This window comes from Coregonus clupeaformis, chromosome 26, assembly GCF_020615455.1.
Source record: "Coregonus clupeaformis isolate EN_2021a chromosome 26, ASM2061545v1, whole genome shotgun sequence".
In the NCBI taxonomy this organism is placed as follows: Eukaryota; Metazoa; Chordata; class Actinopteri; order Salmoniformes; family Salmonidae; genus Coregonus; species Coregonus clupeaformis.
This window is the reverse complement of record NC_059217.1, coordinates 25,010,750-25,026,535: the sequence shown is the minus strand read 5'-3', so window position 1 is coordinate 25,026,535 and position 15,786 is coordinate 25,010,750. Positions and strand designations below refer to the sequence as shown.

At 45.6% G+C, this 15,786-nt stretch overlaps 1 protein-coding gene across 1 annotated transcript in view; it reads left to right on the top strand.

Annotated features, from left to right (window-relative positions):
* LOC121540238 (voltage-dependent R-type calcium channel subunit alpha-1E-like) overlaps positions 1 to 15,786 on the top strand; it is a 130,734-nt gene that overhangs the window by 69,152 nt on the left and 45,796 nt on the right. The window contains 1 exon segment of the mRNA XM_045207621.1: positions 15,476 to 15,579. Coding sequence (XP_045063556.1) covers positions 15,476 to 15,579 — 104 coding nt within the window.

Sequence of the window (15,786 nt, the reverse complement as noted above, 5' to 3'; positions counted from 1 at the left end):
TGGCATGGTCAATAGTTATTTTCTGATTAATATTACTTTTGAGGTACTATTAGCACTGTTTTTGCCATCCAGCTGGTCCTATTGCAAGAGGATAGTGATGACCACAGCAGTGGTTTTTATACTTTTCCTCGTTAAATAAGATTTGGTTCAGGTGATCACCTAATCAGTACCTAATTCAGTAGAATGAGGTGTGCCTGTGTTGGAATTCAACAGACACTGGAATGGAATGGATGTCATACATGTAGAGATGCTGATTTAAGAAACATTTGCAGTGGTCTCTTAATTTTTTCCAGAGCTGTATATATAATTACTAATGAAATATGTGTATGAATAGCAAACAAGGCACTCGAAAACCACAGCCACAGCATGTCAAAGTCAACATAAAATACACATTCGCTATACATTGTGGGTCTATATATATATATATATAAAAGCCAGTGGGGGCAGGTGACGGGAGGACGGCCCACAACACTGGCCGGAATGGAGTGGAATGGCCGGAATGGAGTGAATGGAACAGCACCAAACAGACGAAAACCATGTGCTTGATACCATTCCACTCACCCCACCCCGGCCACCACTACGAGCCGTCCTCCCCTCACCAGCCTTATTTACCATTGGTACCCACACTTCACCACAGGGATTGTGTTCCCCCTACTCTATATAATATATATGTTTATAGATATGTGTTGTTTATTTGATGTATTGATGCAGGGCTCATCCGTAAAAGTATTCTTACTGAATTGTTGTATTTATTCAGTCTGACCCCTGATGCTGTCTCTGGCTCCACACCTACCCCCGCCCAGCCATCTAGATGTGTGAAGAGGCCAGCCCAGAAGATGATGTGGAGCCACTTCCACCAACATTTTGACCGAAAAGGCAGCCAGGACCTCAGCTGGACATGACTGGAAAGTACAGCCCCCTTAATTTTCACTGAACTTCTGACATGAATGTGCCTCAGGACCAAAAGAGCACAGCAGGGAGGCGTCGTTGTATTTGTATTTATGTTTATTATAGATCCCCATTAGCTGCTGCCAAGGCAGCAACTACTCTTCCTGGGGTCCATCAAAATTAAGGCAGTTTATACAATTTTAAAAACATTACAATACATTCACAGATTTAACAACACACTGTGTTCCCTCAGGCCCCTACTCCACCACTACAGCACAATAATGTGTAGAGGACTGAGGGTGTTCTAAATACTGTAATTGCAAATTGTGTGTAAATAGTTTTATTTTTTGTATTTTTTTCACTTTGTGTGTGGTTTGTGGTGTGTTCACTTATGACATTAGATCAGTGTTGGCTGCTAACTTGGCCCTTATCTTAAATAGTTCACTTCTGTGTTGGGAGGCATTGGATCAGCATTCTCGTCGCATCTCCTGTTAGTGACACATCTTCCTCCGAAGCTGCCTCCTCTCCTTGTTCGGGCAGGCTTCGGCGTTCGTCGTCACCGGCCTTCTAGCCACTGCCGCTCCATATCTCATCATTCCATTTGTTTATCTTGTCTATTACACACACCTGGTTCATATTCCCCTCATTAGTACATGTATACGTTTTCCCTCTGCCCCCTTGTCCTTGTGGGTGATTGTTATATTGTGAGGAGAGAGTAGCTCGGTTGAGCTACGTGTATTTTGTATTGCCGGGGTATATTTTCCCTGTGTGCCTGTTTTGTTCCAGTGCACCTGTTTTGTGCACTGGATTGTTTGACGCTATCCAGCGTAACTCTGTACTATGGAATAAACTCTGTATTCTGTGATTTACCCTCCTGCGCCTGACTCCTTCAAATCACCTCTCACAGTTAGTACCTTTTATGTAGGGAAGCTAATGCTCCATCCTGTATGATATTCCTGGGAGTGTGTAAACTTGTATTTTTTTATTACCATAGCATTTTTGTATGTTCTCTATAGTTATGTACTTAAAAATGTATCAATTTACCAATTTGGTCACTTGGAGGCCACTTGGGTACATTTGGGCTAACTCGTGAGGGACACCTGGGTGATTTCATACTAAATGTTATGTAGCTCCCTCATTCTTGAAGCTATCAGTCTGAAACTTTGCACATACACTGTTGCCCTCTTGTAGACAACATCTAAATTACCTCCAGCTTCCTATCTGAATATATGGCTTTTCTTTTTCATGTCAAATATGATGCAACAAAAACATCTGTTTTGTTTGTTTTTTATTTTACCAGATCTATTGTGTTAAGTTCTCCTACATTTATTTCACATCTCCACAAACTTCAAAGTGTTTCCTTTCAAATAGTATCAAGAATATACATATCTTCGCTTCAGGTCCTGAGCTACAGGCAGTTAGATTTGGGTATGTCATTTTAGGCGGAAATTGAAAAGAAGGGTCTGATCCGTAAGAGGTTAAAAGGGCCTGCAGACTAATACCTAGTGCTGTTTCATATTCCTTTCTACAGGAACACACACCACATGCACGTACTGTACACAGACACACACACTCAGTGAAACACGTGTACACAGACTCTTACACATTCAGTAAATCACTCACAAACAAACCATTCCACCCACTTCATTGCATTCTGCTAAAACAAGGTTGAGTACACATGCTTTTCTTTTCTATTGTTTTCATTGCATTCTCTGATACAGAATCCATTTACTGCCATACAGGATCCACTCTCCCCCTCTCATGTTGGCCCAGAGCTAATCAATACTATTTCTCTCTGTCTCTTATTTAACACAGATGAACTTGGTTTTCAGTTTCAGATATACAGTATCTACACTATAGTCCTGTATTATGTTCCCCAAAGTCCAGATTCAAGTTACATTACGATTCTTGACGAATCGTGGACAAAGGAACATGTCACACGGAGGTAGAGAACAGAATAGGCTCCCTGGCCTCATTAAGTAATAGAGAGATGTGTTTAACTGTGAGACTGAGGATGTGTGTTTGAACTCTGTTTCCTTCCTGTAGTCAGTCAGCTAGCCTCTGCCTGGCTCATGACTGTGGTACATCCTAATAGCTTGTTAAAAACTACCACTGTCTGAACGCTGCTGTCTGACAAAGCGCAGAGCTCCCCAAGGTGTAGCAGCATGCAGACAAGGTGGACCGCAGGTCAATGGAACAAAAGCCAGTACGTTTTACACTGGCTTGAGTCAAGAGCTAGTCATAGCCGTGTTGACTTGTAAGCAATTGCTTGGGATCATGGTAACACCACCGTTAGATCATTATGAATACAAGGGCAGATTTCCAGTTTTTCACCACATACATGTATAGCACCAATAATTAAGAGAGCTGTTGGAGATGAGGAATGTTGACACCTGCAGCAACACCTCTGTCCTCTGGCTCTCAGGGTGTGTGGAGGGTCTCTGTACTGTAGCCCATACTGTTCACATCTCCGTAGGTAGCTCTGCACTGCCTCAACACCTCCCACGGGTTCCTCTCCCATGGCGTCCCACTCTCACTAATGGATTAATAAGCTCTGACTGTAGGAAGGAACAGAGCCAGAGACAAGGATCTCCATATAGGGCTCAATCCTGTCTTGAGATAGGACTGTAACTTGTACCTTTGCGCAAATCATGCATTGTTGATGATGTCAAAACTTGATTTACACTCATGGATCTCAGGTGTGGAACAACAATGTGGGGCTCCATTTATTGGGTTGGGACAGTGCCTTCAGAAAGTATTCACACCCCATTACATTTTGTTGTGTTACAAAGTGTGATTAAAATTGATTTAATTGTCTTTTTTTTGTCAAAGATCTATACAGAATACTCTGTAATGTCAAAGTGTAAGAAAAAAATATTTGTTAAACATTTATGAAAAATAAAACACTAATATATCTTGATTAGATAAGTAGTCAACCCCCTGAGTCAATACATGTTAGAATCACATTTGTCAGTGATTACTGGGTAAGTCTTTGTTTATTTATTTTTATTTAACCTTTATTTAACCAGGTAAGCCAGTTGAGAACAAGTTCTCATTTACAACTGCAACCTGGTCAAGATAAAGCAAAGCAGTGCGATAAAAACAACAACACAGAGTTACATATGGGGTAAAACCAAACATAAAGTCAAAAATACAACAGAAAATACACTGCTCAAAAAAATAAAGGGAACACTTAAACAACACAATGTAACTCCAAGTCAATCACACTTCTGTGAAATCAAACTGTCCACTTAGGAAGCAACACTGATTGACAATACATTTCACATGCTGTTGTGCAAATGGAATAGACAACAGGTGGAAATTATAGGCAATTAGCAAGACACCCCCAATAAAGGACTGGTTTTGCAGGTGGTGACCACAGACCACTTCTCAGTTCCTATGCTTCCTGGCTGATGTTTTGGTCACTTTTGAATGCTGGCGGTGCTTTCACTCTAGTGGTAGCATGAGACGGAGTCTACAACCCACACAAGTGGCTCAGGTAGTGCAGCTCATCCAGGATGGCACATCAATGCGAGCTGTGGCAAGAAGGTTTGCTGTGTCTGTCAGCGTAGTGTCCAGAGCATGGAGGCGCTACCAGGAGACAGGCCAGTACATCAGGAGACGTGGAGGAGGCCGTAGGAGGGCAACAACCCAGCAGCAGGACTGCTACCACCGCCTTTGTGCAAGGAGGAGCAGGAGGAGCACTGCCAGAGCCCTGCAAAATGACCTCCAGCAGGCCACAAATGTGCATGTGTCTGCTCAAACGGTCAGAAACAGACTCCATGAGGGTGGTATGATGGCCCGACGTCCACAGGTGGGGGTTGTGCTTACAGCCCAACACCGTGCAGGACGTTTGGCATTTGCCAGAGAACACCAAGATTGGCAAATTCGCCACTGGCGCCCTGTGCTTTTCACAGATGAAAGCAGGTTCACACTGAGCACATGTGACAGACGTGACAGAGTCTGGAGACGCCGTGGAGAATGTTCTGCTGCCTGCAACATCCTCCAGCATGACCGGTTTGGCGGTGGGTCAGTCATGGTGTGGGGTGGCATTTCTTTGAGGGACCGCACAGCCCTCCATGTGCTCGCCAGAGGTAGCCTGACTGCCATTAGGTACCGAGATGATCCTCAGACCCCTTGTGAGACCATATGCTGGTGCGGTTGGCCCTGGGTTCCTCCTAATGCAAGACAATGCTAGACCTCATGTGGCTGGAGTGTGTCAGCAGTTCCTGCAAGAGGAAGGCATTGATGCTATGGACTGGCCCGCCCGTTCCCCAGACCTGAATCCAATTGAGCACATCTGGGACATCATGTCTCGCTCCATCCACCAACGCCACGTTGCACCACAGACTGTCCAGGAGTTGGCGGATGCTTTAGTCCAGGTCTGAGAGGAGATCCCTCAGGAGACCATCCACCACCTCATCAGGAGCATGCCCAGGCATTGTAGGGAGGTCATACAGGCACATGGAGGCCACACACACTACTGAGCCTCATTTTGACTTGTTTTAAGGACATTACATCAAAGTTGGATCAGCCTGTAGTGTGGTTTTCCACTTTAATTTTGAGGGTGACTCCAAATTGATAATTTTTGTGTGATTTTGTTGTCAGCACATTCAACTATGTAAAGAAAAAAGTATTTAATAAGATTATTTCATTCATTCAGATCTAGGATGTGTTATTTTAGTGTTCCCTTTATTTTTTTGAGCAGTGTATATATACAGTGTGTGCAAATGTAGCAAGTTATGGAGGTAACGCAATAAATAGGCCATAGTGCAAAATAATTACAATTAGTATTAACACTGGAATGATAGATGTGCAAGAGATGATGTGCAAATAGAGATACTGGGGTGCAAATGAGCAAAATAATAACAATATGGGGATGAGGTAGTTGGGTGGGCTAATTTCAGATGGGCTGTGTACAGGTGCAGTGATCGGTAAGGTGCTCTGACAACTGATGCTTACAGTTAGTGAGGGAGATAAGAGTCTCCAGCTTCAGAGATTTTTGCAGTTTGTTCCAGTCATTGGCAGCAGAGAACTGGAAGGAATGGCGGCCAAAGGAGGTGTTGGCTTTGGGGATGACCAGTGAGATATACCTGCTGGAGCGCATTCTACGGGTGGGTGTTGCTATGGTGACCAATGAGCTAAGATAAGGTGGGGATTTGCCTAGCAGTGATTTATAGATGGCCTGGAGCCAGTGGGTTTGGCGACAAATATGTAGGGAGGACCAGCCAACAAGAGCGTACAGGTCACAGTGGTGGGTAGTATATGGGGCTTTGGTGACAAAACAGATGGCACTGTGATAGACTACATCCAATTTGCTGAGTAGAGTGTTGGAGGCTATTTTGTAAATGACATCGCCAAAGTCAAGGATCGGTAGGATAGTCAGTTTTACGAGGGCATGTTTGGCAGCATGAGTGAAGGAGGCTTTGTTGTGAAATAGGAAGCTGATTCTAGATTTAACTTAGGATTGGAGATGCTTAATGTGAATCTGGAAGGAGAGTTTACAGTCTAACCAGACACCTAGGTATTTGTAGTTGTCCACATACTCTAGGTCAGACCCGTCGAGAGTAGTGATTCTAGTCGGGTGGGCGGGTGCCAGCAGCGTTCGATTGAAGAGCATGCATTTAGTTTTACTAGTGTTTAAGAGCAGTTGGAGGCTACGGAAGGAGTGTTGTATGGCATTGAAGCTTGTTTGGAGGTTTGTTAACACAGTGTCCAATGAAGGGCCAGATGTATACAAAATGGTGTCGTCTGCGTAGAGGTGGATCTGAGAGTCACCAGCAGCAAGAGCGACATCATTGATATACACAGAGAAAAGAGTCGGCCCAAGAATTGAACCCTGTGGCACCCCCATAGAGACTGCCATAGTTCCAGACAACAGGCCCTCCGATTTGACACATAGAGTTCAATCTGAGAAGTAGTTGGTGAACCAGGCGAGGCAGTCATTTGAGAAACCAAGGCTATTTAGTCTGCCAATAAGAATGCGGTGGTTGAAAGAGTCGAAAGCCTTGGCCAGGTCGATGAAGACGGCTGCACAGTACTGTCTATTATCGATCGCGGTTATAATATCGTTTAGGACCTTGAGCGTGGCTGAGGTGCACCCATGACCAGCTTGGAAACCGGATTGCATAGCGGAGAAGGTACGGTGTGATTAGAAATGGTCGGTGATCTGTTTGTTAACTTGGCTTTCAAAAACTTTCGAAAGGCAGGGCAGGATGGATATGGGTCTGTAACAGTTTGGATCTAGAGTGTCACCCCCTTTGAAGAGGGGGATGACCGTGGCACCTTTCCAATCTCTGGGGAAATCTCTGGTTACGAAAGAGAGGTTGAACAGGCTAGTAATAGGGGTTGCAACAATTTCGGCTGCTATTTTTAGAAAGAAAGGGTCCAGATTGTCTGGCCCAGATGATTTGTAGGGGTCCCGATTTTGCAGCTCTTTCAGAACATCAGCTGTCTGAATTTGTGTGAAGGAGAAGCGGGGGGGGGCATGGGCAAGTTGCAGCGGAGGGTGCAGAGCTGGTGGCCAGAGTAGTGGTAGCCAGGTGGAAAGCATGGCCAGCCGTAGCAAAATGCTTGTTGAAATTCTCGATAATTGTAGATTTATCAGTGGTGATAGTGTTACCTAGCCTCAGTGCAGTGGGCAGCTGGGAGGAGGTGTTCTTATTCTCCATGGACTTTACGGTGTCCCAAAACCTTTTGGAGTTAGTGCTACAGGATGCACATTTCTGTTTGATAAAGCTAGCCTTTGCTTTCCTATCTGCTTGTGTATATTGGTTTCTAACTTCCCTGAAAAGTTGCATATCGCGGGGGCTATTCGATGCTAATGCAGTACGCCACAGGATGTTTTTGTGCTGGTCAAGGGCAGTCAAGTCTGAGGAGAACCAGGGGCTATATCTGTTCTTAGTTCTGAATTTTTTGAATGGGGATTGCTTATTTAAGATTGAGAGGAAAGCACTTTTAAAGAACAACCAGGCATCCTCTACTGACGGAATGAGATCAATATCCATCCAGGATACCTGGGCCAGGTCAGTTAGGAAGGCCTGCTCGCTAAAGTGTTTTAGGGAGTGTTTGACAGTGATGAGGGGTGGTCGTTTGACCGCGGACCCGTTACGGACGCAGGCAATAAGGCAGTTATCGCTGAGATCCTGGTTGAAGACAGCGGAGGTGTATTTAGAGGGTAAGTTAGTCAGGATGATATCTATGAGGGTGCCCATGTTTACGGATTTAGGGTTGTACCTGGTAGGTTCCTTGATAATTTGTGTGAGATTGAGGGCATCTAGTTTGGATTGTAGGATGGCCCGGGGTGTTAAGCATATCCCAGTTTAGGTCACCAAGCAGTACGAACTCTGAGGATAGATGGGGGGCAATCAATTCACATATGGTGTCCAGGGCACAGCTTGGGGCTGAGGGAGGTCTGTAGCAAGCGGCAACAGTGAGAGACTTATTTCTGGAAAGGTGGATTTTTAGAAGTAGGAGCTCAAACTGTTTGGGCACAGACCTGGATAGTATGATAGAGCTCTGCAGGCTATCTCTACAGTAGATTGCAACTCCACCCCCTTTGGCAGTTATATCTAGACGGAAAATGTTGTAGTTGGGATGGACATTTCTGAATTTTTGGTGGTCTTCCTAAGCCAGGATTCAGACACTGCTAGAACATCAGGGTTGGCGGAGTGTGCTAACACAGTGAATAACTCAAACTTAGGAAGGAGGCTTCTGATGTTAACGTGCAGAAAACCAAGGCTTTTACGGTTACAGAAGTCAACAAATGATAGCTTCTGGGGAGTAGGAGTGATACTGGGGGCTGCAGGGCCTGGGTTAGCCTCTACATCACCAGAGGAACAGAGGAGTACTAGAATAAGGATACGGCTAAAGGCTTTAAGAACTGGTCTTCTAGTGCGTTGGGTACAGAGAATAAAGGGGGCAGATTTCCGGGCGTTGTAGAATAGATTCAGGGCATTATGCACATTACATATACATTTACATTTACGTCATTTAGCAGACGCTCTTATCCAGAGCGACTTACAAATTGGTGCATTCACCCTATAGCCAGTGGGATAACCACTTTACAATTATTATTTTTAGGGGGGGGGGGTAGAAGGATTACTTTATCCTATCCCAGGTATTCCTTAAAGAGGTGGGGTTTCAAATGTCTCCGGAAGGTGGTGAGTGACTCCGCTGTCCTGGCGTCATGAGGGAGCTTGTTCCACCATTGGGGTGCCAGAGCAGCGAACAGTTTGGACTGGGCTGAGCGGGAACTATGCTTCCGCAGAGGAAGGGGAGCCAGCAGGCCAGAGGTGGATGAACGCAATGCCCTCGTTTGGGTGTAGGGACTGATCAGAGCCTGAAGGTACAGAGGTGCCATTCCCCTCACAGCTCCATAGGCAAGCACCATGGTCTTGTAACAGATGCGACCTTCAACTGGAAGCCAGTGGAGTGTGCGGAGGAGCGGGGTGACGTGAGAGAACTTGGGAAGGTTGAACACCAGACGGGCTGCGGCATTCTGGGTGAGTTTTAGGGGTTTAATGGCACAGGCAGGGAGCCCAGCCAACAGCGAGTTGCAGTAATCCAGACGGGAGATGACAAGTGCCTGGATTAGGACCTGTGCCGCTTCCTGTGTAAGGCAGGGTCGTACTCTCCAAATGTTGTAGAGCATGAACCTGCAGGATCGGGTCACCGCCTTGATGTTAGCGGAGAACGACAGGGTGTTGTCCAGGGTCACGCCAAGGCTCTTCGCACTCTGGGAGGAGGACACAACGGAGTTGTCAACCGTGATGGCGAGATCATGGAACGGGCAGTCCTTCCCCGGGGAGGAAGAGCAGCTCCATCTTGCCAAGGTTCAGCTTGAGGTGGTGATCCGTCATCCATACTGATATGTCTGCCAGACATGCAGAGATGCGATTCGCCACCTGGTTATCAGAAGGGGGAAAGGAGAAGATTAGTTGTGTATCGTCAGCGTAGCAATGATAGGAGAGGCCATGTGAGGATATGACAGAGCCAAGTGACTTGGTGTATAGGGAGAATAGGAGAGGGCCTAGAACTGAGCCCTGGGGGACACCAGTGGTGAGAGCACGTGGTGCGGAGACAGCTTCTCGCCACGCCACTTGGTAGGAGCGACCGGTCAGGTAGGACGCAATCCAGGAGTGAGGCGCGCCGGAGATGCCCAGCTCGGAGAGGGTGGAGAGGAGGATCTGATGGTTCACAGTATCAAAGGCAGCAGACAGGTCTAGAAGGACAAGAGCAGAGGAGAGAGAGTTAGCTTTAGCAGTGCGGAGAGCCTCCGTGACACAGAGAAGAGCAGTCTCAGTTGAATGACCAGTCCTGAAACCTGACTGGTTTGGATCAAGAAGGTCATTCTGAGAGAGATAGCAAGAGAGTTGGCTAAAGACGGCACGCTCAATAGTTTTGGAAAGAAAAGAAAGAAGGGATACTGGTCTGTAGTTGTTGACATCAGTGGGATCGAGTGTTGGTTTTTTGAGAAGGGGTGCAACTCTCGCTCTCTTGAAGACGGAAGGGACATAGCCAGCGGTCAAGGATGAGTTGATCAGCGAGGTGAGGTAGGGGAGAAGGTCACCGGAGATGGTCTGGAGAAGAGAGGAGGGGATGGGGTCAAGCGGGCAGGTTGTTGGGCGGCCTGCAGTCACAAGTCGCAAGATTTTATCTGGAGAGAGAGGGGAGAAATAAGTCAAAGCATAGGGTAGGGCAGTGTGAGCAGGACCAGCAGTGTCATTAGAGTTAACAAACGAAGATCGGATGTCGTCAACCTTCTTTTCAAAGTGGTTGACGAAGTCATCCACAGAGAGAGAGGAGGGGGGGAGGATTCAGCAGGGAGGAGAATGTGGCAAAGAGCTTCCTAGGGTTAGAGGCAGATGCTTGGAATTTAGAGTGGTAGAAAGTGGCCTTAGCAGCAGAAACAGATGAAGAAAATGTAGAGAGGAGGGAGTGAAAAGATGCCAGGTCGGCAGGGAGTTTAGTTTTCTTCCATTTCCGCTCCGCTGCCCGGAGCTCTGTTCTGTGAGCTCGCAATGAGTCATCAAGCCACGGAGCTGGAGGGGGAGGACCGAGCCGGCCGGGAGGATAGGGGACACAGAGAGTCAAAGGATGCAGAAAGGGAGGAGAGGAGGGTTGAGGAGGCAGAATCAGGAGATTGGAGGGAGAAGGATTGAGCAGAGGGAAGAGATGATAGGATGGAAGAGGAGAGAGTAGTGGGAGAGAGAGAGCGAAGGTTGCGGCGGCGCATTACCATCTGTGTAGGGGCAGAGTGAGTAGTGTTGGAGGAGAGCGAGAGAGAAAAGGATACAAAGTAGTGGTCGGAGACATGGAGGGGAGTTGCAGTGAGATTAGTAGAAGAGCAGCATCTAGTAAAGATGAGGTCAAGCGTATTGCCTGCCTTGTGAGTAGGGGGGGACGGTGAGAGGGTGAGGTCAAAAGAGGAGAGGAGTGGAAAGAAGGAGGCAGAGAGAAATGAGTCAAATGTAGACGTAGGGAGGTTGAAATCCCCCAAAACTGTGATGGGTGAGCCATCCTCAGGAAAGGAACTTATCAAGGCGTCAAGCTCATTGATGAACTCTCCAAGGGAACCTGGAGGGCGATAGATGACAAAGGATATGGAAGGATATGAGTACAGTGGAGGTAAACCTAAGCGTTATAGGTAACAATGAAAGAGATAGCATCACTGGAGGCACCGATTGAGCCGGTCTCGGCGTGTATGGGGGGTGGAACAAAGGAGCTATTTGAGACAGTTTGAGAGGGACTTGGGGTTCTACAGTGAAATTGTATAATAAGAACTAACTGGAACAGCAATAGGCAAGGCATATTGACATGAGAGAGAGGCATAAAGCAATCACAGGTGTTATCAGAGAGAGCTAAGGTAACAACTGGTAATGGCGATGAAAGTTTGGGCTGAGGCTAAACAGATAAACAGGACAGGGTACCGTGTAAAGGAACAGTCCAGCAGGCATCAGCTGTGCAGCTGAGTGATCATAAGGTCCAGTGAACAGCAATATGTGAGTCCGAGAGCAGCTCGAATTGGTGCTACAGCACAGCGAGCAGGAAGCACGGCTGTTGTTTGCGTGTGCTAGCGGGCTGTGGCTAGCAGATGGATCTTCGTGGTCATCGCAACGGGAAGCCTGTTGAAACCACAGACGATTACGTCGGCAGACCAGTTGTGATAGATCGGCGGGGCTCCGTGTCGACTCTAGAAGGTCCCGTCTGGTTGACAGAGAGGTAGATAGCCGGGAGATGGGCCTGGCTCGAGGCTAACTCAAGGCTAACTGGTGCTTGCTTCGGGGGCAGTGGTGATTAGCCTACAGCAACATCCATTCGGTTGCGGCTAGCTAGTTGCGATCCGGTGTTAAGGTCCAGTGATTCAGTTATTCCGGCAGACATCCGATGTTCTGGGTGAAAACCGTTAACGGTGGCTAATAGCAAGTAGCTAGTTAGCTAGTTAGCTGGCTAGCTAGTTTCAACTGGAGATTCTAGATAAAGGTGAGTAAATAATAGAATCCGTTCCACATTGAGTGAGGCGGGTTGCAGGAAAGTATATTTAGTAGAAGGATGAAAAGTGTGATAGGGAAATATATACGTAAAATACAAAAAAATACAAAAACTGGTTATTTACACGGACACACAACAGAGAACACGACCGCACTGCTACGCCTTCTTGTGTAAGTCTCTAAGAGCTTTGCACATCTGGATTGTACAAGATTTGCACATTATTATTTATTTTATTCTTCAAGCTCTGTCAACAGCCATTTTCAAGTCTTGCCATATATTTCCAAGCTGATTTAAGTAAAAACTTTAACTAGGCCACTCTGGAACATTCAATTTCATCTTGGTAAGCCACTACAGTGTATATTTGGCCTTGTGTTTTAGGTTATTGTCCTGCTGAAAGGTGAATGTGTCTCCCAGTGTCTGTTGGAAAACAGACTGAATCAGGTCTTCCTCTAGGATTTTGCCTGTGCTTAGCTCTATTCCATTTCTTTTTATCTGAAAAAACTCCCTAGTCCTTGCTGATGACAAGCATACCCATAGCATCATACAGCCACCACCATGCTTGAAAATATGAAGAGTGGTACTCAGTGATGTGTTGTGTTGGATTTGCCCCAAACATAACACTTTGTAATCAGGACATAAAGTACATTTGCCAAATGTTTTGCAGTTTTACTTTAGTGCCTTATCGCAAACAGGATGCATGTTTTTGAATATATTTTATTCTGTACAAGCTTCCTTCTTTTCACTCTGTCAATTAGGTTAGTATTGTGAAGTAACTACAATGTTGTTGATCCATCCTCAGTTTTCTCCTATCACAGCCATTAAACTCTGTAACTGTTTTGAAGTCATCATTGGCCTGGTGAAATCCCTGAGTGGTTTCCTTCCTCTCCAGCAACTGAGTTAGGAAGGATGCCTGTCTTTGTAGTGACTGGGTGTGTATAATGCACCATCCAAAGTGTAATTAATAACTTCACCATGCTCAAAAGAGATATTCAATGTTTGTTTGTTTATTACCCATCAACCAATAGGTGCCCTTCTTTGTGAGGCATTGGAAAACCTCCCTGGTATTTGTGGTTGAATCTGTGTTTGAAAGTCACTGCTCGACTGAGGGACCTTACAGATACAGTATATTCGGAAAGTATTCAGACCCCTTGACTTTTTCCAAAAATTGATTAAATTAATGTATTTCCTCATCAATCTCACACAGTACCACATAAAGACAAAGCAAAAACAGGTTTTTAGACATTTTTGCAAATGTATTAAAAATTGAAAACAGAAATACCTTATTTACGTAAGTATTCAGACCATTTGCAGTGAGACCCGAAATTGAGCTCAGGTATATCCTGTTTCCATTGACCATCCTTGAGATGTTTCTACAACTTGATTGGAGTCCACCTATGGTACATTCAATTGATTGGACATGATTTGGAAAGGCACACCTGTCTATATAAGGTCCCACAGTTGACAGTGCATGTCAGAGCAAAAACCAAGCCATGAGGTCAAAGGAATTGTCCGTAGAGCTCCGAGACAGGATTGTGTCGAGGCACAGATCTGGGGAAGGGTACCAAAAAATGTCTGCAGCATTGAAGGTCCCCAAGAACACAGTGGCCTCACATTCTTGAATGGAAGAATTTGGAACCACCAAGACTCTTCCTAGAGCTGGCCACCCGGCCAAACTGAACAATCGGGGGAGAAGGGCCTTGGTCAGGGAGGTGACCAAGAACCCAATGGTCACTCTGACAGAGCTCCAGAGTTCCTCTGTGGAGATGGGAGAAACTTCCAGAAGGACAACCATCTCTGCAGCACTCCACCAATCAGGCCTTTATGGTAGAGTGGCCAGATGGAAGCCACTCCTCAGTAAAAGGCACATGACAGCCCGCTTGGAGTTTGCCAAAAGGCACCTAAATGACTCTCAGACCATGAGAAACAAGATTCTCTGGTCTGATGAAACCAAGATTGAACTCTTTGGCCTGAATGCCAAGCGTCACGTCTGGAGGAAACCTGGCACCATCCCTACGGTGAAGCATGATGTTAGCAGCATCATGCTGTGGAGATGTTTTTCAGCGGCAGGGACTGGTAGACTATTCAGGATCGAGGGAAAGATGAATGGATCAAAGTACAGAGAGATCCTTGATGAAAACCTGCTCCAGAGTGCTCAGGACCTCAGACTGGGGCGAAGGTTCACCTTCCAACAGGACAATGACCCTAAGCACACAGCCAAGACAACGCAGGAGTGGCTTCGGGATAAGTCTTAATGTCCTTGAGTGGCCCAGCCAGAGTCCGGACTTGAACCCGATCTAACATCTCTGGAAAGACCTGAAAATAGCTGTGTAGCGACACTCCCCATCCAACCTGACAGAGCTTGGGAGGATCTGCAGAGAAGAATGGGAGAAACTCCCCAAATACAGGTGTGCCAAGCTTCATACCCAAGAAGACTCAAGGCTGTAATCGCTGCCAAAGGTCCTTCAACAAAGTACTGAGTAAAGGGTCTAAATGCTTATGCAAATGTGATATTTCAGATGTTTATTCATTTTTTTCTTCAAAAAAATCTTTAACAACTGCTTTTGCTTTGTCATTATGGGCTATTGTGTGTAGATTGATGAGGGGAAAAAACAATTTACTCCATTTTAGAATAAGGCTGTAACGTAACAAAATGTGGAAAAAGTCAAGGTGTCTGAATACTTTCTGAATGCACTGTAATTGTATGTGTGGAGTACAGAGATGATGTACTCATTCAAAAATCATTTTAAACACTATTATTGCAAACAGAGTGAGTCCATACAACTTATTATGTTACTTTTTAAGCAAATGCTTACTCCTCAGCTTATTTAGGCTTGTCATAACAAAGGGGTTGAATACTTATTGACTGAAGACATTTCAGATTTAATTTTTTATTAATTTCTAAAAACATAATTCCACTTTGAAATTATGGGGTATTGCGTGAAGGCCAGTGAAAAAACTATCAATTTAATCCATTTTAAATTCATGCTGTAACACAACAAAATGTGGAAAAAGTCAAGTGGTGTGAATACTTTGTATATACAGTATAATAATACAGTGCGGTTCATTGTCAGCTCTTTGTTTTGTATCTCCATAGACCAACGATGCTTTAGGCCCCACGTGGAACTGCATGTACTTCATCCCTCTGATAATCATCGGCTCCTTCTTCGTGTTGAACCTGGTATTGGGAGTGCTCTCAGGGTGAGTCGACGTTACAGCATCTCATTGTGCTGGGGTGGCTGACAGCTTTAATACACACTGTCACTGTCTGCACAAGTTAATTAGTTTTATACAAAAGGTTAACGCACAATCTACTCTAATTAACTGCTTGTAAAGGTGACAAGGATTGTGTCGTCCCCCCCCCACTTCTCTCCCTGGTGTCTGAATGATGAGGGAGGTCAGGTCAGC